Source organism: Syngnathus leptorhynchus, chromosome 9 (genome assembly GCF_054491065.1).
Source record: "Syngnathus leptorhynchus isolate UIUO chromosome 9, UIUO_Slep, whole genome shotgun sequence".
Lineage (NCBI taxonomy): Eukaryota > Metazoa > Chordata > Actinopteri > Syngnathiformes > Syngnathidae > Syngnathus > Syngnathus leptorhynchus.
Window position 1 is genome coordinate 12,083,118 of NC_141203.1, and position 24,304 is coordinate 12,107,421.

The 24,304-nt window shown below is 46.2% G+C and overlaps 3 protein-coding genes and 1 long non-coding RNA gene across 5 annotated transcripts; 1 reads left to right on the forward strand and 3 right to left on the reverse strand.

The window, feature by feature from the left end:
• Positions 1–569: 569 nt before the first annotated feature.
• fzd5 (frizzled class receptor 5) lies at positions 570–3,935 on the forward strand. The gene has a single exon (XM_085919691.1). It carries the CDS (start codon positions 1,089–1,091, stop codon positions 2,769–2,771), a length of 1,683 nt encoding a protein of 560 aa, XP_085775817.1. The 5' UTR covers positions 570–1,088; the 3' UTR covers positions 2,772–3,935.
• ccnyl1 (cyclin Y-like 1) lies at positions 3,656–7,789 on the reverse strand. Its single transcript, XM_085919693.1, has 10 exons — positions 6,649–7,789; positions 6,423–6,497; positions 6,304–6,347; positions 6,100–6,200; positions 5,972–6,007; positions 5,859–5,910; positions 5,663–5,782; positions 5,143–5,309; positions 4,344–4,506; positions 3,656–4,204 (listed from the first exon to the last, which is right to left on the reverse strand). Exons 1-10 carry the CDS (start codon positions 6,809–6,811, stop codon positions 4,088–4,090), a joined length of 1,038 nt encoding a protein of 345 aa, XP_085775819.1. The 5' UTR covers positions 6,812–7,789; the 3' UTR covers positions 3,656–4,087.
• An 895-nt stretch (positions 7,790–8,684) lies between these two features.
• On the reverse strand, positions 8,685–13,506 carry creb1b (cAMP responsive element binding protein 1b). 2 transcript variants are annotated; one of them, XM_085919695.1, is made up of 8 exons: positions 13,307–13,506; positions 12,038–12,150; positions 11,806–11,952; positions 11,567–11,667; positions 11,319–11,467; positions 11,077–11,259; positions 10,814–10,967; positions 8,685–10,752 (listed from the first exon to the last, which is right to left on the reverse strand). In XM_085919695.1, the coding sequence occupies exons 2-8, from the start codon at positions 12,140–12,142 to the stop codon at positions 10,608–10,610; spliced, it is 984 nt and encodes a 327-aa protein (XP_085775821.1). In that variant the 5' UTR covers positions 12,143–12,150; positions 13,307–13,506; the 3' UTR covers positions 8,685–10,607. The 2 variants fall into 2 exon arrangements, with proteins under 2 accessions (XP_085775821.1, XP_085775820.1); XM_085919694.1 differs by having other exon boundaries at positions 13,205–13,504.
• A 1,620-nt stretch (positions 13,507–15,126) lies between these two features.
• LOC147051254 (uncharacterized) lies at positions 15,127–24,195 on the reverse strand. Its single transcript, XR_015067233.1, has 3 exons — positions 24,131–24,195; positions 23,710–23,861; positions 15,127–15,195 (listed from the first exon to the last, which is right to left on the reverse strand). It is a non-coding gene; the product is annotated as an uncharacterized LOC147051254 (long non-coding RNA).
• Positions 24,196–24,304: the final 109 nt, after the last annotated feature.

Genomic DNA, 24,304 nt, shown 5'->3' on the forward strand with positions numbered 1-24,304 from the left:
TTTGAAGCAATAGGTAGTCGCACTCTATTTTTTTCATAAAGCAAAGATCATTACTGTTTGCTAATTTTTTTTTTTTTTTTTATTGCAAAAACATTTGACAAGGAAGTTAACTGACGGCTACTCATTCATTAATGTCAGTCATCCATTAACCGGTGCATTCAAGTGCTGCTCGGTCATTTCCGCATGTGTGGACAAGTCATGGAACACAAGAAGCTGGTGCATTTGAATGCGTGAAAAAGTACAACTATTGTGAAAAGAGATTTAAAAGAATTCAAAAGGAGTTTGGGTGCATTCGGAACAATTGCCGTTTAACGTTAAGACGTTGCGTTCACGTGCACAAGGTAATGTTGTTCCAGTCGCACTCAGTAAATTACCCCAAAACGTTTTGTAATGACAAAAGCACTACTTTAAACAAACATTTCGCAACTGTTAGGCAGGAAATATAAAACATTAAATATATTGTCACACGCAGTCATATAAATAATGCCGTATTTCATTTCAATTAAAACAGTTTATTTATGGGTTAAAATGGCACGTTCCCCGGCGTTGAATAAGTGAATTTAAATTGTCTGAGGGTCCTTGAATGCAACAAGCAGTCGGTCTTGCAGGAGGCGGTTCGAGCGCGTTGAGTTGTTCAGTCCGTGCGAGGTTTTGCACCTGAGTGGTCGCTCGCGTGTGGGACGTCGAAAAACCGCTGGAACAGGAGGCGGGGGGAAAAATAACTCATTTGTGTTGAGTTTACTTTGGTTTGTTTGAGAGGTGGACGTCACGCGAGACTTGTTTTTTTTTTTTCTACTACTTGGTGGATTTGAGTTGGCACGGTGTAAGGTCATGGATTAAGGAGTTGTGATTTTTTTTCTGCACGTGGATTAATATTCTGGGACTTTACACAGGATAATGACCTCAAGGGCACGGGACTATCAACCATTTTTTTGGTTTGTTTTGATTTTGAGTTGACCCCTAGAACACGGATCCTTTAGACCAAATTTGCTTTTGTTTTATTTTAAATGGACAATAAGACTTTAAGATGACTTTGGTTTAAACTAACGTCCAAAAGCGCCAAACTTTCAAGAGCATTTTTGGATCCAATGGAGACAACGATGAGGTTTTTGCTCTTCCTGCTGATCCAGAGTGGGTCCCGGGTCCACGCAGCTTCCAAGGAGATCTCGTGCGAGCCCATCACGGTGCCCATGTGCCGCGGCATTGGCTACAACTTGACCTACATGCCCAACCAGTTCAACCACGACACCCAGGAAGAGGTGGGCCTGGAGGTGCACCAATTCTGGCCCCTGGTGCGGATCCGTTGCTCCCCGGACTTGCTGTTCTTTCTGTGCAGCATGTATACACCAATCTGTCTGCCAGACTACCGCAAGCCTCTACCGCCGTGCCGGTCGGTGTGCGAACGCGCCAAACGCGGGTGCTCGCCCCTCATGAGCCAGTACGGCTTCGAGTGGCCCGAGCGGATGAGCTGTGAGCGTCTCCCCCGACTGGGCGGCGACACCCTCTGCATGGACCAGAACGGGAGCGAGGCCACCACCCCGCCGCCATCGTTGTCCAAGCCCACGCTCAAAAACCGCCTCAGACCCAACTCCCCCGCCCAAGGTGAGCACGAGTGCCGCTGCCGAGAACCCCTGGTGCCCATCAAAAGGGAGTCGCACCCCTTGTACGGTCGGGTCCGCACGGGGCCGCTCCTCAACTGCGCCCAGCCGTGCTACCAGGCGTACTTCTCCGAGGAAGAGAGAACCTTCACCACCCTGTGGGTGGGGCTGTGGGCGGCACTTTGCTTCACATCCACCCTGACCACAGTGGCCACCTTCCTCCTGGATATGCAGCGTTTCAAGTACCCCGAGAGACCCATCATCTTCCTGGCTACTTGTTACCTCTTTGTGTCATTGGGCTATATCATCCGACTGGTAGTGGGGCACGAGCGGGTGGCGTGCGCCCCCCTCGCCGACCAGTCCCACATCCTCTACGATACGGGCGGTCCCGCTTTGTGCACCCTGGTCTTCCTGTTGGTCTACTTCTTCGGCATGGCCAGCTCCATCTGGTGGGTGGTTTTGTCTTTCACCTGGTTCCTAGCCGCGGGTATGAAGTGGGGCAGCGAGGCCATCGCGGGATACAGCCACTACTTCCACTTGGCTGCCTGGCTGGTTCCCAGCGTCAAAACCGTCCTGGTTCTGGCCCTCAGCGCTGTGGATGGGGACCCGGTGGCCGGCATCTGCTACGTGGGCAACCAAAGCTTGGAGAACCTTCGAGGCTTCGTCCTGGCCCCCTTGGTCATCTACCTATTCGCCGGCTCACTCTTCCTCCTCGCTGGTTTCGTGTCGCTCTTCCGCATCCGCGGTATCATCAAGCAGGGCGGCACCAAGACCGACAAACTGGAACGCCTCATGATCCGAATCGGGATCTTCGGGGTTCTCTACACAGTGCCCGCCGTGGTGGTGGTGGCTTGCCTGGTCTACGAGCAGCACCGCCGCTCCGACTGGGACCGGGCGCTGGCCTGTTCTTGCGCCGCTGACCGCCAGCGGCTGGGCGGCGGACCTGACTACGCTGTCTTCATGCTCAAGTACTTTATGTGCTTGGTGGTGGGCATCACTTCAGGGGTTTGGATCTGGTCTGGGAAGACCTTGGACACCTGGCGGAGGTTCTTGGCACAGTGCTGCCCCTGGTGGCCCCACAAGGTGACGGCCCCACCCCCTGTGTATGCGGAGGCTGCCGCTTTAACGGGACCTATCCCCGGAATGTACCATAAAGCTTCGTCCCATATATGACAAAATCCTTTCGACCTGACAGCAGGAGTTTCAGACCTTCAGGTCAATGGAGCTACACTGGAACCAGTACTTCCGGATTGACTCAAATTTATTTATTGATGTAAATATTGGAATAGGTTCTGACGCAGTGTCCAAGTCCTGGTCTTGGATTATGAAGCGGACTGTATTGGATTTGCGCTTCTAATGTTTCGGAAACCACTTTGGGCCTTTAGCGCCATCTGCTGGTGGCAACAGCTTCTTAACTGCCCACATAAATAAGACAACGTTAAGACATGTGACTCGTTTTGTTTATTACCTTTTGAGAAAATAATTGTCTACTTAAAATTCTGCAGTTGGAATAAATGTAAATATGTTTGTCTGAGCTTTTTTCGTTTTTTTTTTTGTACATTTTAATGATACAAAACAGTCAGGCATGTGACTAGTTTTGTGTTCATTCATATGTGGACAACGCTAATGTTGACTTCATGTCCATCATCATTTTCATATTGATTTCAACTATGCGACTTGAAATTTTGCTGTTGCTCATTTTAAATGATCATAAATCAAAGTGGATCATTGGATCTGATCATTTACCTGTCAAAAATCCTCACAGGATGCATTTACTTTAATTGTATATTTGTTTGTATAAAAATTGCAGATGTGGGTACAAAACAAGCACTTTGCTAACACTACTGTGCTCTTTTCTTTGGATCAGAGCGACACAATGGACTCAAAATGGTGGTTTGCATTCTGATTGCTCCTGTCGTTCTTTTTTTTCCATTTGTCCTTGAAATGTTCTTTTTCCTGAAGGCAGTTGAAGTGAGTAGATCGATTAAAATGCAACGTATTTGCAACGACTGTGTCACATTGTGTTTATTAACACGACATACGACAGGCCACGTGTATACATGATTAGTGTTTATTTTAAAATACTCCATCTGCAAATGGGTTTTCCATTTAAAAATGGCATTTCACAGCTAGTAGCCTACATAGTAAGCAAAACCAACTTTTTTTTTTTTTCCCCTCTTGCCGTCGATTCCCCTTTCAGTAGCTCTACGTGAATGTAATTGTAGTTTGTTCACTGGGAAGGGAGAACGATATCTGGGTGGGACGGCGAGGTTACAATACTGAGCTTGAAATCATTTCAGTAGTAAAGTCAATCCTGATCTTCCATGATGTGGAAAGGTGGACTTTTAGTTTTCGCTGTTTTGTAATGACTATACGGCATTAGAGTGGCGCCTATGCGACCAATGGGAGTTGCGCATAAATAGAAGGTATAAAAAAATAATTGCCTTAAACCGGGGGTTGGCAGCAGTAATGTTGACGTTCTGGTGGTCTTACGAGAGTATGGCGTTGGAGCGTCGTATGCCGATGAGGTTGTCGGCGCTGAGCGACCGCCTCATCGCCGCCCGACTCAAATCTTTGTACTTGTCCTCGCACAGTCTGGAGATGGCCTGCACGCGACCACAAAAAAAAATATTTGCGGGTGAGTCACATTTTGTTTTTCTATGATTTGGACTCCCATGTAAAATGTGAATATCTACTTTTTTTTTTTTTAAACCCGGGCATGAGCGTTTGTAAGGTTAATGTCACCTCGAGCTTTTGCGCCCGCTGGTTGTTGAGCGGCTCCAGCGGGAAGCTGAGGTTGTTGTCGTCGGCCAGCTGCCTCAGGTCAAAGTAGTATTTGGCGTAAACGCTGGCCGGCACGTTGATGTTGAACTGGAGCAGCTCCAGGAAGTGGCGCTCCATCTCGTTCCTGCAGCGGGCGGGACCAAAGCGCACAGCTTGACAAATAACGCCATTTGGTTTGTAACGAGCGGAAGTGGCACTGGTGCTGCGCTAGGCTCCATTTTGAAACTATTACCCAAACCTCAAAATATAAAAGTGACAAGAGCCGCAAGCTCGGTGGTCCTGCCTCTTCATCATCACACAGCCTCTGAGGGCACTAGTCACCATGGCGACCGCATCCAGGTTTTTTTGCTTTGTCGGCCGCCAAAAGGTGTACCGAGGGCACTCTGTGTGCGCGTGTCCGCGCGTGCGTGTGCGGTATCCGTGGGCAACTAATGGAGTGGGCGAGAGGCAGGCCCATTATGTGGAAGCAGCAAGAGCACTTGAGAGCCACCCTACATTTCTCTGAAAACAACCCCCTCTTCATCCTTCATCCACAAAGACTCTCAGTTGAAGCCGGGGCAACACACACAAACGCACACACGCACAATCCATTTGTTACCGAGTGTGCCTTGACGAACATCCGTATAACTAACCTGATGGATACCTTTTTTTTTTTTTGGAACCCTGTTAGCTTGATATAGTATTTTCGTGCAGTCAAGGAACCTTCCTCTTGGCCCAGAAATAAAAGTAGCTGGAGTTTTCGGTGTAAATGATCACTCACATGTCTTCCACGGTGATGTCCTTGAGGATCTGGCAGTAGTCTACGTTCCAAACGGCCTGGTCGTCCCAGACTTTGGAGGCCAGAAGGATGGCTCCGAGCACGATGCGCTTCCAGTTAGAGGGACAAATGTCCAGCTCGGCGTACGTCAGCAGGCGCTCGAGGTACACCTGAGCTCCGGAGACAGGAACATCTTTAATATGTCCGTTTCATTCACGCTGATGGCTTCAATGATCAGAACAAGAAAATTTAAAAGACATTATTGGTTCTGAACAATAAACAGTAAGAATGCGTTGAAACGAGACCCACAATATTTTGCTAGCTTTTGCTGCCCTCTGGTGGCTAAATGTTCTTAGTGTTGTGGACTGAAAAAATAGGAATTCTCAACTCGATCATGGCAAGCCAAACAATCACAGAACTTTCAAATCCAGTACCGCGCAATTGTTTGGGGACAGTTGAGCTAGACTTCGCTTTTAAAAGGGATACTCGATTGAAATCATAGCAATCAACACTGCGTCCTTACCAGCGTGACGATGGCACATTCGGCAGTGAGTTGTGCAGCACTGAAGAGCGTCCTGACGAAACGATAGATGACTTTGTGCTCGGGGTCCATGCAGCCGTACTGGTCTGGCACCGCCTCTCTCTGCGCGGCGACACACATATTGGACAGGAGCCATGTTATTTGCGGAACACGCCGGTTGAGGTATGGACCAACTCACCGATAGAGGATGCAGCTTTTCGTCAAAGATGTCCAGAGAGCGGTCGGAGTCCCTGCGGTACATTTACCCGTTGAGTCAGTGGTACTGGAGTTGAAAAGTTTGTCTGGACCTACCTGTTCTTGATGTGGTAGTAGATTGCTAAAGTGACACTGGAGGCAGGCAGGCAGATAGAAAGAAAGAAAGAAACTTTACGCTAAGTCTGAAAATGTGATTCCAATATGACGCGTCCACACATGGTCACCATTTGATTGTGCTTTTGAGGTTGGGCTGGCTGACAGTACTGTCGTCAATGAAGATGGTGGAGCATGAGCTGTACTTCTTGGACAGCGGCCCAGGAGACACCTGCACGCACGCACACACACACATACAGCCGGCGATTGCTTAAGTGATTTTTTTACAAGCGTTAACCCTCTTACTAAGATCACTCCTATTATTTCCAACTTACATGACTGATGTGATTGATGTGATTGCTTTTCCTTCTGTCACGCACTATCAACAAAAGACATTGTTATTTGTGTCATGACTTAAGTCGTCTATGCTCCACAGTCTGAAATATGAACTCACCGTCCGTCTGGGACTTGCACAGGAAGATGGTGCTGACTCGAGCATGGTCCGATGGGTTGGACTCTAAGGCCAGCTCTATTGGAAGAAAAAAAAAAGAAAAATCGGGTACTAAGAAGGATTTAAAGTATTGGAAACCAACGCAAACTCACTTACTAATGCATAAAAGGTTGTTTGTTTGTTTTTTATCTGATTGGATATTTATTTATTTTTTTTCAAGCTCACGAACCGTCAGGAATTTCTCTGTCGCTGATGTGCTGCAGGTACGGGGCGCTGTTGTCATCGCTGACTTCCGTACTGGTTAGAAACTCCTCCAGCCGCTCCGCCGGCTGCCTGGACGGCAGCTTGGGGCTTGACTCCGGGGAGACACAGCACGACACCGTGTTCCCCATACCGGGCCAGACTGTGTGAGCTCAGTGTCCCAATGTGGTCCGAATGCTTGAAGGGCTTAAATCGCTTCCGGCCGGGCGCCCCGCTCTCTTACAGCAGGGCTCAATGTTAGCATTCCATTAGCTCGTCATGCTAAACAGCCGCCGTCCGCCAACTCCAAGCGGCGGCATTTCCTCTGACACTTGTGCGGGGAAGCAGCGGCCAACAAGTCCCGAAATAGCTGCCGATGAAGATGAGGAAGACGATTTTTTTTTTTTCCTAATTAAAAGTGACCTTATGGAGCAAGCGGGTGGTTCTAATCACCCCCTCCCCGACCTCATTCATTCATTGCTCGAGCAAGCTGGCTTCATCGAGGAGCTTTCAACCGCGTCGGGAACAAAAATAGATATACTCTTGCGTGAAGATAACTATTGCAGCTTAGAAATGTTTAGCACGCACGCCATACGGTTGGTTTAATCTTCATCGACTGGTTCAAAACGACTTCCCAGTGAGTTATGGGTGTCCTCCAGGCTAACGAAATGAACCCAGGTCGAGGATTCTGCGGCCTTCCATGGACTAATCGCGAGAAATTGTGCGTTCTAACACAGCGAGAAAATGTTTCTTAGGAAATATATTGATAAATATAGCGAAATGAATATTGGCACATCACGCAGTTAAATGAAGCTTCGAGCTACTTGCTTCAAGCTACTTTCCAGATAGCTTGGATGTCCTCTGGGGCTAGAGAAAAAAATCCAGTCCGAGGATTCTGCGGCCTACTCCGAGCAAAAGAGGCTCAAAATCCAACACGGTGAAACAAATCAAATTCAGTCCTTGAGGTTACATCTTGGTTTCCCATCGCGCCAGCAACTTTTGTAAGCCCTCCGCCGCACTCTGTCCTCGTTTAATGTGGGCCAAAAGTCTCACTCACTTCCCGCAGCGGCGGCAGCAGGAGCAGCAGCACCGTTTTCCAATGAGATGCGTTTAGCCCCGCCTACAAAGGATTCCAATTGATCTTATTGGTCGAGGCTTGTGTTCCTGGGGCGCGGATTTGCCGAGAGAGCTGTCATTCACTTGAATTGCTCTTTGAGTAGGTAGCGTCACACCCATTGTTTTGTTTTTTTAAACAAACCCTGTGCTGTCAATCAAAACATGAGGTCGCGGTTTTAGGAAACTCAAATGAATTTGGCCGCTTTTGTCAATAATTCCACGTTCAATTCTTAGTGGCAAAGTTCGGTAGCCGCCGTCGCACCGTTGTACACGGCCCAAGTCCTGTTGTTCGGTCAGTTGACCGCTAGATGTCACTATTACGCTGCGATCCAGCAATATGTTTGTTACCTGCGTGTAAGCTGCTCTGCATGGTAAACGGGACACCGTCCATCAGATGAAAACTAAAACAGACCATTAAAGCCAATTCGACTTCGGACAAAACAACAACAAACTGCACACACGATGCATTCATCAAAAGCTCACCTATGACAAAAAAAAACAACGATTTTCTAAAAATGTTGCCATTACATTTTCCTGTGCACAATAACAAGTCGTTAATTCATTTCAAAGTGTCTTTACAACCCTCAGTAATGTACGACAAAAAGAAAAGTAAGATCTCTCATTTTGCCATGACCATAAATCACATATTTTCTGGATGATATGGACGGGGAAATCCCAATCTCCCAAAAAAGGTCGATCTCCCCCCCCCTCCTCCTCCTTTCTCCCCCCCAAATCACGCAGCTTGCCCGCGCCACTCTCAAGTTGGATGATGATGAAAACACATCCAATTGACAAGAAAACAAGTCAAACGATAGAATGAATGCCTTCAACCCGTTTCTCAACAATACATCAAATAGTTGGCCTGTAATGGACGGACGGACAACATGCAGATTGAATTGACGCCAGTCCTTTCCACGTCTGCTCGTGCAGTTTATTGCGACATAACGAGTCCTTCCCAAAAAACCATTCAGCTGCTGCAAAGAGAACACCGACTTGTTAAGATGACATCAAAAATCATCCAGATAGAAAATTCCTACAAGTCTTCCTGTGATTACGTTTCTTTTCCAGCCAGCACCAGTAGAGTGAGTTAGTCAGTGAATGTTACAAATAAACCACATTACAAACAAACCACCTTTACCCCTTCCCCATTCATATGTACTCTATGTACATTTACAAATGATCTATCAGCGCTCCTCTGGACGTGAAACACAACAACTTGAGCACAGCAGCCATCCATCCATCCATCCATCCATCCATCCATCCATCCATCCATCCATCCATCCATCCATCCATCCATCCAAGAAAGACGTGTCCCCTGTACAATAGCAACATCCCAAAACTATTTGGGGGGGGGGGGGATCAAATCAAATACTGCTGGCAAAGCTTCACAATTATGAAATAAAACGATGACAAAGAAAGCTTCAAATACATTGGTGAAGCTGTAAATAATTGCTGGTCAATTGAAGTCCATTTTGAAAGAACATTTGTGCTTCCATTAGATGTTTGTGTCCATGTGGTCAAATAAGATGATTATATTTTGAACACAATTTTTTTTTTTTTGCGGGGGGGGGGGGGGGGACAATGATCAAAATGAAAATAGACAAATATGGCACCGCAACCTCGTACACCAACAAACTCGTAGCTGCCGTGACCGCCAGGCCTCTCTCGCACGCAGTATGTTACAAATATACCAATCAACAGAGATACATGGAGCCTACACATGCAGTAGCGTCTATGTACACATTTGTCGTATCAAAAAATAAACACATATTAGAAGATTGGCTGTATAACTCATGCAAATATTTAAAATGACACTTTTTTTTTTGTCGTCAGTTCATGGCGTAAAAACGGACATACCTGGTGGGTTTACTTTACAAGTCCCAAAAGGACACAGTGAAATAAAAAGGTTTAAAAGTGTCACATCATGTCGACTTTAAGACTGGTTCAGCAAGTCCTCTTGGGAGTGTCCTATGAAGGAAAACGCTCCTTCCAAACGGGTTCCAAGTTTTGGAATTGTCCAGATGGCTAAGCTTGCCCACCTTAGGTCAAAATGTTTACCACGGGTATGTATATCGGCGTGTTTTGGAACCATTTCGAAATTGGAGGAATGATTTCATCATCGTGACTTAGGGTATGTTTGAAAGTCGAGCAGATTGACGTTCTTGCTAAAAAAAAATGTTGATGACTATGATCACCTTACCTCTGTTCTGTCAATCTTATCGGAATGATGGTTTTGGCCCAAAAATGTTTGCAGTTGGACCACGACAATGACTTCTGGTACTTGGTAAAAGCTGAAATCACCCAGAATTGACGTCATTGGGATCCAACCTAGATTTGTTCCTATAGTAAATCCATCAAAGTTGACAGATATTTTGAGTGTCTCTTAGCAAAGTCAAAAGTTTAAAGAGCTTCCAATCTCTCTTTGCAGATGAAACATCTACTTGAAAGGTTTTGATGCTCGAGCTCGAAAAGACACTTGGAGTCCGAGCCCTCTGCGAGGGGCGAGCTCCTGAGCCACAGCGATCGTGTACGTTAGCGGGATTCAAGGTCTGTTTTAGCACAATGACTTGGTACCCGCTAAGTAGGCTCAAGCTAAAAATCAGGTGTTCGGGGTGAAGACCTGAGGTGGAATCGCTACGACGGCAGAAGCAGGATCCCTTTAAAGTCTCGCCAACTCTTCTCTTCCCTTTCCGTCCGTCCGTCCGTCCCCATGGTAAACAAGTATGACATACTGAAAAAGCTGAGGGGAGTAAAACAAAACCGGCCAAGATTGAATGAGCGCAAAAGCCACTCGGGGCCCTTCCAGACTCGGTCGGAGGCTGCGCTGGGGGTTTACTCGGATTTGTGACAGTAAAGGTCTTTGAGGGCCTTGAGTTCTTCGATGAGCGTCTTGTTTTGGTTCTCCAGGACCGCCACTCGGTTTTCCAGACACTTGACGTACTCCTTCTTCTTCCTGCGACACTCGCGTGCCGCCTCCCTATTCGGAAGATAAGTTCTTCACATCCAACTTGCAAGCGGATCTACACATTCCTTCGTACCTGTTCTTCATGAGGCGGACCTCCCTCTTGCGGGTGACCTCCTCGGTGGCACCCTGGGTGGGCAGGGCTGGCGACGAGGCCATGACCACCCCGGAGGTGATGGTGTTGGCAGGCGCAGCTCGGATCTGGTAGGCCTGAACGTCCCCGGAGGCAGCTGAGAACACACACACACGTTCTAATCAGATGCAGGAAGGTTTGACAAGGTTTAGTATTCTTCTAAGGATAAAAAAAAAAAAAAAAAGACAAAATATGACTGTGCTCACCTTGCACCACCACCTGGTTACTGGGCACCAGTATCTGCTGGCCGTCGCTGGTTTGCGCATACTGCAGGATGGTGGCCCCGGGTTGGGCTGCCGCCGCGTTGGTCATGGTGAGCGCCTGCAGGCCCTGAACGCCGTCGGTGCCGTTGTTGGCCAGCTGGATGGCGCCACCTTGCGTGATGGCGACTGCGAGCCACACGACCGACCTTTTAGCTGTGCTGACGAACGGTCGAGAAGAAACTTACTGTACTGGCCGCTGCTGGTCTGATAGATGGGGGTGGGCACGGTGACCGTGGCGATGGTGGGCGTGGCCGCTGCCACGTCATCCTCCGCTTTTTCCTCCTCGATGCGAGGGACGGCCGGCGCGTCGGACGACAGGTCGTTCAGAATTTTCCTGCCGGGATAAAAGTCGAGAGATTAGGCACAACGATTAGGGTGGGAGTGAGCCACACGCTGCTTCACCGCCAAGTCTCAAGACCAATATACCGGTCACCTGTACGAGGGTCGGCGCGAAAGGATCTCTCTGCGCTTCTGCGAGTCAGTCACGCTGTCTACCGACTCCTGCGAATCCTCGCTTTCGGCGATGGTTGAGATCTACACAGACATTTTTTTTTTTTTTTTTTTACACCTGCTTGGATCATTTGGGAATCTTAAGATAAAAACACAGTTATCATATCCAGTAGGTGTCCTTAGAGATGCGGGAGTAGATGAAATGTGAAATCTATCAATTACCTGCACAGCTTGCACCTGCGGGGACTGTATGACGGACGACTGTGCGGCCTGGATCACGCCGTGCACTTGGACCGTCTGTCCGTTTGGAAGCTGCACCAGTGTCACAGTGGGACCCGTTGCCGAGCCGTGACACGTCGCCATGGTTGCCTGAAGAAAAACGAAGGGAGTAGTAACAGAAGCTGAGCATAAGGGGTTGCGACCATCTAAGCAGCAGAAAAGCGCGGCCGTTTACCTGTGCCAAGGTAGCGAGCTGCGCCGGCGTAATCTGCTGCTGGTTTTCCGTTTCGGCAGACTCGGCTGTCTGCTGAGTCTCAGCCGCCGCTGACTCCATCTTCATCGGCTGAGCTGGGGAGTGAGTCGATGAATGATTATTATTGTTACTATGACACAATGTCATATCATGAAATACTAGATTGCTTTTCTTCCTTGTTAGGATGCCAGGGGAGCTTAAGAGATGACCCTTGACTCTTCAATTTTCTAAAAGTGCAGCCTTTGCAATTTGAAACTTTTGATTTGACTACATTATGAAGTCAGTTTTGAATATGACTCAAGAGACACATACAGACAAAAGCATTGACACCTATGGACAAATGAGTCTTTAATCAATTTAGCTTGCGTAAATGTGGGAGGAAAATCTCTTCATTCACGGTGATTCATGCAAACTCCACACAGGAGACCTGAGCCAAGATGGGAAACCAGAATCACTGTAATGTGAGTCAGACCTGCTATCATGCTGATCTAATCAAAGAAAAACAAATGGGATATAAAATTAAAAGCACAAAACGCAGGGTGGCCAAAAAATGAAGAGGGATGCTCATACTTGGTGTGTGACGTGTGTCATGGTGATGGCGGTGAGCTCACGCTTTGCGTGGCTGCTGTGCGCGCCATGATTGGCTTTGAGCGTTTCTCCCTCGACTTTTCAAAAACAAGAACCATCACCAGCGCTCGATAGGCGGCGGCTGACAGTCGAGCCACATGGCCGGCTCGGGTGACGCCCCCCTCGGCCACCGCAGCCTTGACCACCCGGTGTTAGAAACGAACGAGCCCCGGGGGCTGCTTAAAAACCAGGAAATAGAAGAATTGTGGCCTCGGACCACCAGTAGGTTAACGTAAAGTTAGTTGGTGCAAGATGAGCAATTGAGATGTTTTTTTTTTTTTTTCCAAACTGGAATTTGCGGGAAAAAGCGGGAAGCTGATCCCAACCTAGCTTCCCTGTTAGCCAATGCTAATCACTTAGCTACAATGCAAACTGCGCGCGCTAAACTGGCACGCATTCCATTCATTTACATCCCCTAAATTCATTTGGGCTTCAGCTCCTCACCCCCCCGGAAAAAAAAACAAAAAAGAGCCGCAGCCTCCCCACCCTCCATCCCGCTCAAAAGGAGAAAAAAAAACACACCATTGAGCCGCCATGATTTCTTTGTTTCCTTCGGGCCGAACCCGACCAACACCGAACGTTTCCCCCACAGCCGCGAAGCGTGCCTCCTTCCGCCTTCCTTACCAATACAGACTCCCTTCGTCGCTCCCCGGGCCTCCGGAGCTCCACTTTTATTGTGGCCGACACGTAAGAGCCCGCGTCAGGCTACACCTCCGCCGCGTCACCGCCGACAACAAGACGGAGATTGGAGAGAAGGAACCAGACACGGCGAAGCAGATGGCGACGCCGTCCGGAAATGGCCGAAGGAGAGGCGGAAAAACACGAAGCGGCGCGGATCAAGCCGAACATCCAAAACGCCCTTTTGCATGCTAAAATGTGCACAAGCTGTGATGCAAGGGCTATAATTCATTTCATTTGAAGTTCAAGTTGTGATGAATGGTTATTAAAATAAATAAATAAAATAAAACAGAAAGCATTTCTCAGAAAGTGAGCCTCATACTTATATCCTTTAGATGGCAGCAAAAGACCAATTTCACGTCGGCTATGCTCGCCTTATGAAACATCAATGTGTTAAATATTCTGTTAGATTTGTCTTTTTTTTCTTGAGCTGAAAACAGCAGCCAATATTTGGTTTCAATAGAAAGACAACTCAGCGGTACATTGAGGCACAGAGGCTCAAAACATCTCGTAAAATGATGCCGTCCACTTTTCCACCCACTATAGACTTACAAGCACTTTTATGGCAAGTCGTCAAAGTTTTTTCTGCCATGCTCAGCCCACACACAATGAGTAAAACTCCAACTCTTTCCAATACGGTATATATAAGTTTGAAAGCAAAATTACAGATCTGCCCCCCCCCCGGGCATACCTTCTTGAGATGTTTTCCTTTTTTTTTTTTTTTTTTTTCTATTCACAATAGTGTGTCATTTTTCAAGTTGCTACGCAAAATTGGCTTCGGAGGCTTCATTTTCCAAACATTCCAGAGAGTCTCCAAGCACCGGATGGTGGCACTGTAGAGCTGCAGACCCCCACCTCCTCTCCCTCCTCTCCCCTCCCTCCTCTCCTCTCCCTCCCTCCCTCCCTCCCTCCCTCCCTCCCTCCCTCCCTCCACAGTAGCTATCCCCCGTCGCCCCCTCCCAGCCGCACTGGAGGTGAGGACGGCGCAGATATGCGCGGAGTTTATCAAGGCAATTCCTTTTACCATCCTCCTGATGCTCGTTGGCGGCTGTTTTATCTGTTTAATAGCGTTTTACGGCTCCGAGGCCGTAAAAAAGAGCCTTTTTATTGTGACACCAAACACATTGTTTGGGGAATTGACCCTGCCTGACTAATGAACAGCCTTGAATTTGCAGCCAGTTGTGTAAAATGCAAGCAGAAGCAAGTGTGTGTGTGTGTGTGTGTGTGTGTGTGTGTGTGTGTGTGTGTGTGTGTGTGTGTGTGTGTGTGTGTGTGTGTGTGTGTGTGTGCCGTTATGTCCCATTTGAGATTTGAACAATAGCGTCGCTTTACTTTATGATGGTAAGCAATGCTGCAGTCATTTGAAGCCAAATCAAGTTGCATGTGTGTGAGGAGAAACATGACAACAGCAAAACATGAATGTGCTTTTTACTTCTAGCCGTCGGAGACTTTTTGAATGTTTCCACTTTATTTACAGCTTTTCATTAAATCCAACCTTTAGAAGTGGATGTAGCAGAAAATAATATCCTACGTCCTGGCTCAAGTGGAGTCTCTCAGGTGGAACGTCAAGTAAGTCATCACGACGCTTCCCTTCCAGTGTTGCATTGAGATACAAAGTTCCATTTGTTTTGTTCCCTCTCAAAATGAATAGAAACGACAATCCGACCTATGAAAAAAAAAACATTTTAAAGTGTGGTTTTAATCAACAAAAACTGTAGAAATCATACTTTTATAAATACACTTCTGAAATGAATGTATTTTCTCACTTTTTTTTTTTTTTTGCTTCACTTCAATGGACATTGTGGTGCTCCTGCCGGTGTGCAAGCCTTAACCACCTGGGGGCAATATAATACAGACATAGCAACACACACACACACACACACGCAAAGAAGAGTTATTAGTAGCTATAATTAGTTATTAGCATTTAGCTAACTTGTTACACTATTTTTGCTTTCATTGGACAAATTAAAATTGGTAATGCCTTAATATCTTGCAGTTGTGATGAAAACACAAACTTTTCTTTTTCTTTTTTTTTACACCGTCGGCCATTTTTTGTTGTGGGCATTGTCAAAAAAGAACGCATATACACTAACACAGAAAACTGGGGATAAGAAGAAAAAAAAAATCAATAGCAGCATTTAGTCTATTATCATAAATACACTCTGTGTGTGTGTGTGTGTGTGTGTGTGTGTGTGTGTGTGTGTGTGTGTGTGTGTGGTGTGTCCAGATGGTTGACTGAGACTTGGCTGTGTACGGACTAGTACGGGAGAGAAAAAGAGTACGGCTGTGTGTGTGACCTTGAGAAAGGAGTCTCAGTTGGAGGAGAAAGGGATAACACCCCCACCAGCCCACCCTGTCTCTCCCCCCTCTTCTAACCCCCCCCCCTGCAGGGCTAAAGATGAACTAGGCTCTTCTTCGTCTGCCTTCTATTTCTATTTTTGTGTTGTTCTTTTTGCTTGTTGAACATTCTCAATTCTTGCACTTGTGAAATGAAAGCTGCAAGATGTTTCATGATACCTCCAAACCTATTTGGGCCTGTTTTACTGCCACTTTTCTCTCTTCCGATAACTTAGCCAAGTTACTGGGAGGAATGAGAAACCTAAAAAAAAAAACTTGTGTTTTCTGCACAGACGGGCAAGCAACTATTTTTTTTTTTTTTTACGGGAGGCTTCATCAAAAATGATGGAGACGAGGCGGCGGCGATGGGACCACGCTCCCTCCATCTTGCGCCACTTCTTGTCCCGGACGGATGAAAAGTCGCAAGCCTACCGTCGGGTGAGAGGGGAAGAAGGTCGGGATGGGATAAACAGCATAAGAAGAAAAAGAGGAAGAGGAGGAAGGAGAGGTTGCTATCAAAGTGGAACTTTTGTTTTATTCATGAAGCCACACTGGCCCTACACACACACACACACACACACTTGCTTGTTTTTCATGACAAGTGACAGTCACATTAATGCAAACGTAAAATAATTCCATTCCCAGTTATTTTAATAAAAATTCAATTTTCTTGCTGCTCATCCAAACAGGCCTTTTTTTTTTTTTTGTAGTAGCGTTAGATGTAAATGAGGCAACAACTGCCATAGGCCGGACCACCTGTCAATCACACGAGTCCGTCCGCGCAGTCTCTGGTGGTCCGACACGTCCGCATCCATCACATCTCCTCGGCTCTCGACCTTTACGCACGCGACCTACGACCCCTTGAATTCCCCCAATGATACGCGTGGCCTGACACATCAAGGACACGGGTGTCGTTAGGGAGCACCTGAACGCATCGTTGACCTTCCTCTTGGATAAATAATCCACCATAATCTAACATGTCAGCATTCCGTCAAATGGCGTCCATCTCGGCACACTTTGAAAGGTTCAACTTGTCACCTCCGTCAATCGCAATTGCTAGCTTCCTGGACTGAAACTAGAAGGTTCCAGAGAAAGAAGCCAAAAGTTCCTTCTTCTTGAATGGAGAACATTGGCTTTAACAGCAATAGCATCTTGGTAGCGTTGCGTAACGCAAAGTCCTGAGCTAACGAGTACTGACAGTTGAGCAACCTCTCAAGTGTGTGTGTGTGTGTGTGTGTGTGTGTGTGTGTGTGTGTGTGTGTGTGTGTGTGTGTGTGTGTGTGTGTGAGAGAAAGACTGGAATAGCAGGTGACTTGTTTGGATGCTGAGCCCCATATGCGCTACGCTAGTGCGTGTGTGTGTGTGTGTTTCCACTTCATCATGCGTGGCTCAGTGGACGAAAACGACGACAACAACAGACCAGAACCAGCAGGGACCATGACCACCATCTGCGCGCATTCCACCTGTCTGTCCCTCCCTCCCCCGTCTCATGGAGGGAGGGAGGGAGGGAGGGGGATTCGGTGCAAACAAGCTGACATGACGAGTCCAGACAAGACGCGAATGGAGACATCACGGCGGGCTGCTTGTCTTCAGGGAACCTGGAACTAAAAGGTTCCCATCAGCTAATTTCCAAAACCTCAGATCATCCACCAAAGGTTCCTAAAAGCAGATGATGATATCGCACTCCAACGGTTCTTGAACCTCAATCAGCCATTGTTCTGAGGTTAAAAAAAAAAGTGCTAGTTATTTCTTAAAGTGCCTTCAAGACATGTTCACACACACTCAAGTATAGCGACTGATGTGTTTTCACACACACGCGCATCTAGGAACACAAACACAAGTTCCAGTAAAGGCTGTCATCCCTGTGGATCTTCTCATTTGTGATGTCATATTGTCTGTGGATCAGAGAGAGGTCACGCTAATTAGACCATTTTTTTTTTTTTACATACTCACACACACACACACACACGTTAATTAAAGAGCAGAGCAGCAGTGGGTCACACAGCAGGAAGACAAAAAAGTGTCACCGTAAGTGAGATGTGTCCATGCCGGAGGTGGGACGAGTCCACAAAGAGTTTACATCAAAGTATTTTGACTTGAGTGTTACATGAGTTAAAATAAAAAGTGGTTCTTTCTAAGTAGTTAAAAAAAACAACATATTCAGGTTTCTTTCCCAAAAAGCGCATGGACAAATGGACAAATAAATCCTTTCAAAGCAATAATAAATAGATAATCAGCAAGTGGATGGAGAATTAATGAAAACAATAAATGAACCATGGATCGTCATGATTGACATTTTCATCCTCACATTTGTTGCTTTGTCACACGCACACACACACACACAAACACACACACACACGCACACGCACACACACGCTGGCCTTGGCGTAATAGTTTGGAGCGCAAGATTGACAAAATCAACTAGAATCCTCACAATGCATTGTGAGGGCGGAGAAGGTAATGAAGCCGATTGTCCGCAAAAGCCACGCGGCGCGTTCGGCCTTGGCGTTGAAAAGAGTGAAAAAACATTCCTGGCTTTTCATTGGCCGCTTTGAAGACACTCAAAGACAAAGATGAAATCACCTTCACATGCACGACTCAAAAGAAAAGAAGGTCACGAGCGGAAACAATAATAAGGACACATTGAATTTGAAATGCCAGAAAATGTCGCATGTGTGCGCGTGTAAGAAATATAAAAATAGATTTCCTTCAATCTTACAGCCGTATGAAAGTTGATATCATATGGATGGATGTTCTCTTGGAATAAAACATGAGCGTGTGTGTGTGTGTGTGTGGTCTGTCACGTCCTTGGCGTGTCCGCAGGTGACATCACAAGTTAGTTTCCTGACAACGTGTCAATGTTTGCCTTCCGCATGGAGGCCAGTGGGCCAGCGCCACCATCTGGATGTGCGGGTGTCAAATATAGGCCAGCACACACACACAATAATGAGGCACGCAGCGGCGGCCTCCCGAGAGCAACAAGATGGCGGCGGGAAGAAGGCGACACGGACGTGAGGCGAGCGGCTCTGACAAGTCTGACAAAATGACCCCCAGCACACATCACCACACACACACACACGTACGGACGGACGGACGCACGTACACACGACGATATCCTGCAGCCTGTCTCATTGTCTCACTGGACAATCTCAAAGTGAGTCATCTCTCGCCTTGACCACTTCCAGCAAAAAAAAAAAAAAGTATTGTTGAATCAAGTCACAACAACAACAAGTTTGAATGAAGTCACAACCTTTTGTCTCCCAATTGTTCAAACAACAACAAAACAATGCTAGCCAATCAAAGAAGAGTTTTTATTTTTTTGATTTCTTTAAATTGAGGAGCTGTCTTGCTTCCCTCAAACAATGACCGGGCAACAAAAAGATCAGACTTCCTCTTCCTCCATTTGCAGCGTGCACTCTGACGCACCCAAAACTCCGATTTCAGACCCTAATTCAAACCCTAATAATAAAAACCCTAACTCCAGTTAGAAACCCAAGTTGGAACATCTAACTTGATCTCGAAACTCTTACGCACGTCTCGTTCTTCCAAACATTCCCGGTGTTTAATTTGGCAAGTAAACAAACGTGTCCTTCTTTCAGTCTTCTCCCAATCAAGTCCTTGTTGTGAGTGTGCTTTTTCCCAGCATGCCTCGCTCCGCCCGCCCATCCATCAAATAAAGATGAAGGTGTCGCTGCGGCCGACATTGTCTCGCATGAATCATTCAGCGCTGTTAGTCTAACATTCGCCTTCCAGGTCAGCGCGTCTCGCTGCGATTCTGGTACCGCCCACATCCACCATCCAGACCCGGCCCCTCGGCCCCGTCCCCGTCCCCCGGGCACCCCCCCCCTGTCCCTTCGAATCCCCCCCTTTACCAACTCCCCCCCCAAGCAGAAACATGCTCGAGGCAATACGACTCTAAACAACACGACGATATTATTGTCATACTTGCGTAGACTTGTTCAAGCTGGCATATTCTTTATCTTCTGCAAAGAACGACTATTTTTAACATGATTGTGTCTGCGTTGTACTGCCCCCTGGTGGTCAAGACATGTACACCAAAATGAGCTGCACAATTTCCATTGAATTAAACACAAAAATACAAGTGGCAAGTTACATTTGATACCAAACAGCCCATAATGACAACATGAAAATCATGTCACCGCTACGGAAGCTAAAGAATGATAATACACACTGTTGATACCGTTGGACAGTGAGTGTGTGTGCTCGGGCGCACGTGTGTGTGTGTGTTTGTCAAAGTAGGTCAGCAGAGGAGGCCTCCCTCGAAGACGACGTGAACTTGTCACCTTGAATCGCCCGACGAGGAAGGAAACAAGGGGAGACACACCGGCGAAGTGGAGGAGGATGTGATGAGGACAAACAGTGTTAGGCGAGTGACTTTCTAAATGTCATCTATTAAATATATTACACGCAGCCGACCCCCATTATTTGCCGAGGATAGCGACTGGGCCGGCGTGTGAATCGGGAAAATCTCCCTAAAATTGACGGCCATTATAAAAGCATGGGGGAAAATGATTTACAACAATCTCGGGAGTGTTTTATGGTGAATCATCCAAAATCAAAATGGCTGACACTCGTCATGCACTTTGCCGTGGTGAGCCGAATGTTAATATTTCACTGTCACGGATAATATTCCGCCTTAGAACCAAAAGCACGTAAAATAGCATAAAAACGTCACAGAAAATGTTTCAGTCCAAAAGTTCTCTCGACCCCAAGTCCAAAATACTTTTTGACTGGTGTCACTCAAGCTTGTTTTTCAAGTTGTGGCTTTTTTTTGTGGTTTTTTTTTTTTAAATCCAGAAATATAGCCAGTGAGTGCTAGCGTTGTTAGCGTGTAGCATGTCCATCAAGCACTGACCGTGAAGCTAATGGATTTAGCGTGTTTACAACCATCGCACTTGTTGACCTTATACAAGCTTCAATCAATTCCCTTAGCACTCTTCTTTTTCTTCTTCTGTGTCCAACTCCCTCAAAATCCGGCACACGGGTCCATCATGGACCCAACAAGAACTTAGGTCAACTTGTCATGACTGTAAATAATAACTTGTAATCTAACTTCATTACATTTAACACCGATTAAAGGTTTCATGGTGCCATCTTTTTTTGTAGTTACAAAATATTCCAAAATGATTCTGTTAAAGCTTATTTTTTTGCGCCAACGTTCTTTTGTTCTCAGCAGGATTCATTCAGTACGCTAGTTGAACGATAGTAGAACTAGTACAATGGTACGAGTAGGCTATCTTAAACTGGATCAAGGATATGGACGGTAATGCTCAAACAGCTTGTCTCGAGCTTTCATCTTGTGCCGCTTTGGTCTTTTCATTCAATGGAAAGAAAATGACAATGACAGTCATTTCACACACACATACACAGGAGACGAAAAAAAAAATAATAATAATAATTCACCGCTGTAATGAAGCGAGCAGGACACGGCGCTCTCTGTCTGGGAAACCGGAAAAAAAAATTAAATTCAAGAGCAGATGAAAAGGATGAAAGACATTAAAAAAATATATATAAAAAAAACAACAACATGTCAGCGAGGACCTCAAACAAAGTCGGACGTGTGTTCTCGTCTCATGACAAGCATATTTAGGAGCGTGTCGGAAGACTTTCATCACCACGACAACCTGCCGCCGTTTACGCACACAAAAAGCCTCAAAACCTTGTTTCTTCCCCAAGGCTTCTTTTCTTTCTCGAAGAAGCACAATAGCCAATAAGAAAGCTGCAAGGAGCCTTCTGACATTATTGCCATATTTTATCTTCTTCAACATTTGCTTACAAAAAGCTGCCGAGCTGTCATGCCAAGATTAGAATGTGCCCGCTTACATGACGCTAATGTATGTCAGCTTGCCAGATAATACTTAGCTAGCTAGCATGAGAAAATAAGAATAGTGCCAAACAGTCACTAAAAATCCTAATTAAAGTCATATTTTCAAAGAAGCTCCACACACAATCTTTCGTGCCAAGCTAAGAATGTGTCCGATGAGTTGGAGCTAACTTTCCGCAACTAGCTAATTAGCATGAGAAATAAATTTTGCGTCAGTCACAGGAGATCCGAATTAAAGTCATTTTTTTTGCCACAAAAAGGTCATTGATACATCAGGTGATTCTCAAACTGGATCTAAACACAAATTTACAAAACTAAGAAAGCTATCGAGTTAGCACAGGAAGTCAAAGCGCTTTTTTTCCATCATCATTTGGACATCACTGCAATGTTTTCCGCTTACTTTTATCCTTTCTTAAAAAGTGTCTAAAAAAAAGCCAATTGAAACGCAAAGTGCACTAAGATTTCCGATTTATTCCTTTGAGGTCTTATGAGGACAATTCGAAGCTTTTACGGACACTTTTGAGTCCAAACATCTAAGAAATCGATAGCGTAGAAGAAAAGGAAGCAGTCAGTGGCCATTAGCGATTGGGCGCTAATTAGCATCCATTAGCTCACAGAGAGCATCAACATTTAATGAGCTCGCACACGCGCATGCACACACACACACACACACACACACACACACACACACACACACACTCGTAGGTGACAAGCAGGAGGTGATGAAGATGGATTTTTAATTAGGCACTGTATTTTTATGTTTTTCTCCAAAATGTTTTCTCATTTTATTAATAACAGAGTCTTCTAATTTTATAGCTAAAACAAAAAGAAATGATTCTTTCCAAAAAGATTTTTTGCAAACATGTGTAACCCTTTAAATGTTAACATTTTGTTTTAGGTAGCGTAGGAGTCAAAATCAATAGGGTGCTCTTTCCACCGACATTAACGCAAGGGTCAAATCGAGCCGTGTGTGTGTGTGTGCCTGCGCATCTGTGTGCCTCTGCCTGTGTTCCATTTCCTGTCAAGTAATGACATCATGGCTTGTAACTGCTGTAACATATTTTATTCAGAGATGACATCATCTTACTGGAACACACATGCACATTACGCCTCTTCAGTTAGATCCACAAATGAGGATATTTTTTATTTTTTTTGCTGTGTGTGCTGGAGTTTTTTTTTTTTTTTTCCTCAAACTTGAACTCCTAACCTGTGTCCACCCCCACAAACGCACACACACACACACACACACACACACACACACACACACACACACACACACACACACACACACACACACACACACACACACACACACACACACACACACACACATTGGCCGCCTCCTCACCTCCTGTCTCTCCGCCTACAACTTCCTGTCTCTCTATCTTTCTAAACTTCCCTACTGATTCCAAAATGCTGCTTGATTTGGATTTAAATAAAGTAGCTTTTTTTTTTTTTTTTTTGGGTCGGCGAGGGGGGAAGCAAAATAGAGCATTTCTGTGCATTTTGTAACAAACACACTTTTGTGAACAAATACAGACTGTCTGTAAAAGACTAAGCAACGAGCAAAAAAATCGTGCAAATAAATTGCTTTTGAACACAGCAACGCTCCATTTTGTTTGGCTCAACTCTGGCACAAACATGCGCTCGCTCTAAAGGGCATCCCGCGTAAGTCGTCTCCTTTGGGGGAGGTTGTTTCCGTGGCAACAAGCGAGCACAACAAATGAGGAATGAAGCAAGCCCTCCTCCCCCCCCTCCCCCTCGCAGGCATCGACACCGAGGCATCTACAACTCCCTAATTTGACACGTGGTGTGGTCGCACTCCAACTCGGCCCAAATCAAAAAGTTCCACCTCGTTAGCCGCTGCTTCTCTAACGAGCGAGACGTTCAATTAGCGCTAACAAGACAGACGCTGAGGAGGAGTCGTCCTCCACGGCGTAAACAAAACACTTTTTGTTAGCGCACGTTCAGGGCGGCCAACCTTTACGACGCGTTACACGTGTTAGCATACGATTCACTCCACTTCTAATACGATTCAATTCGATTTCCATATGACATCGATTCCAGTTTTGGTGCGATACAAGTCACTCTTCCCCATTGAATGTGAATTTGTGTGATCAAATCAAGACGATATGAGCAGAGCTGCAGTGCATTGTGGGTAACTGACCGATATGATCTCCCATACGCGGTGTTGCCCGGTTAGCGCTGGCGGTAACGCTGGAGGGCATCAGGAATGTTTGACTTTTAATTGGCGGCCTCCACCTGCTTGCTGACTTTTAATTGGTCGCCTCCGCTGGCTGACTTCCCATCAACCGCCTGCTGGACACACAGCGGAAGAATGCTAATGTGATCAGGAGTTTTAATTGGGTGCAGTGCATGATGGGAAAACACACACGTACACTTGCTTGTTGAACATGACTGAAAGATTCGAAGCTCTACTCTGAGACGCTTACCAAAGCCAACGAAAGCCTGACCCTGGTCTGAAACTCCTCACGCTATTAAATGGCAATCACAAACGCGACAATTAATCAAGGCTATCAAAAATAATTCAATTAAGTGACATGATGGGAAGAGGGAAACATGTTTACCTTGCAAATGTCTTCTGTCGTTGTGGCAATTGGGAAATTACAAAGGTGACCTTTTGAGAAGTTTGCCACTTCCTGCTTGGAGGAGGGGGGGGCTCAAACGTGCACCTGACAGCCACACTGACACCTAGTGGATCCTTGCAGCATAACAAGATCAATCAGTTGAGAAGGAATACA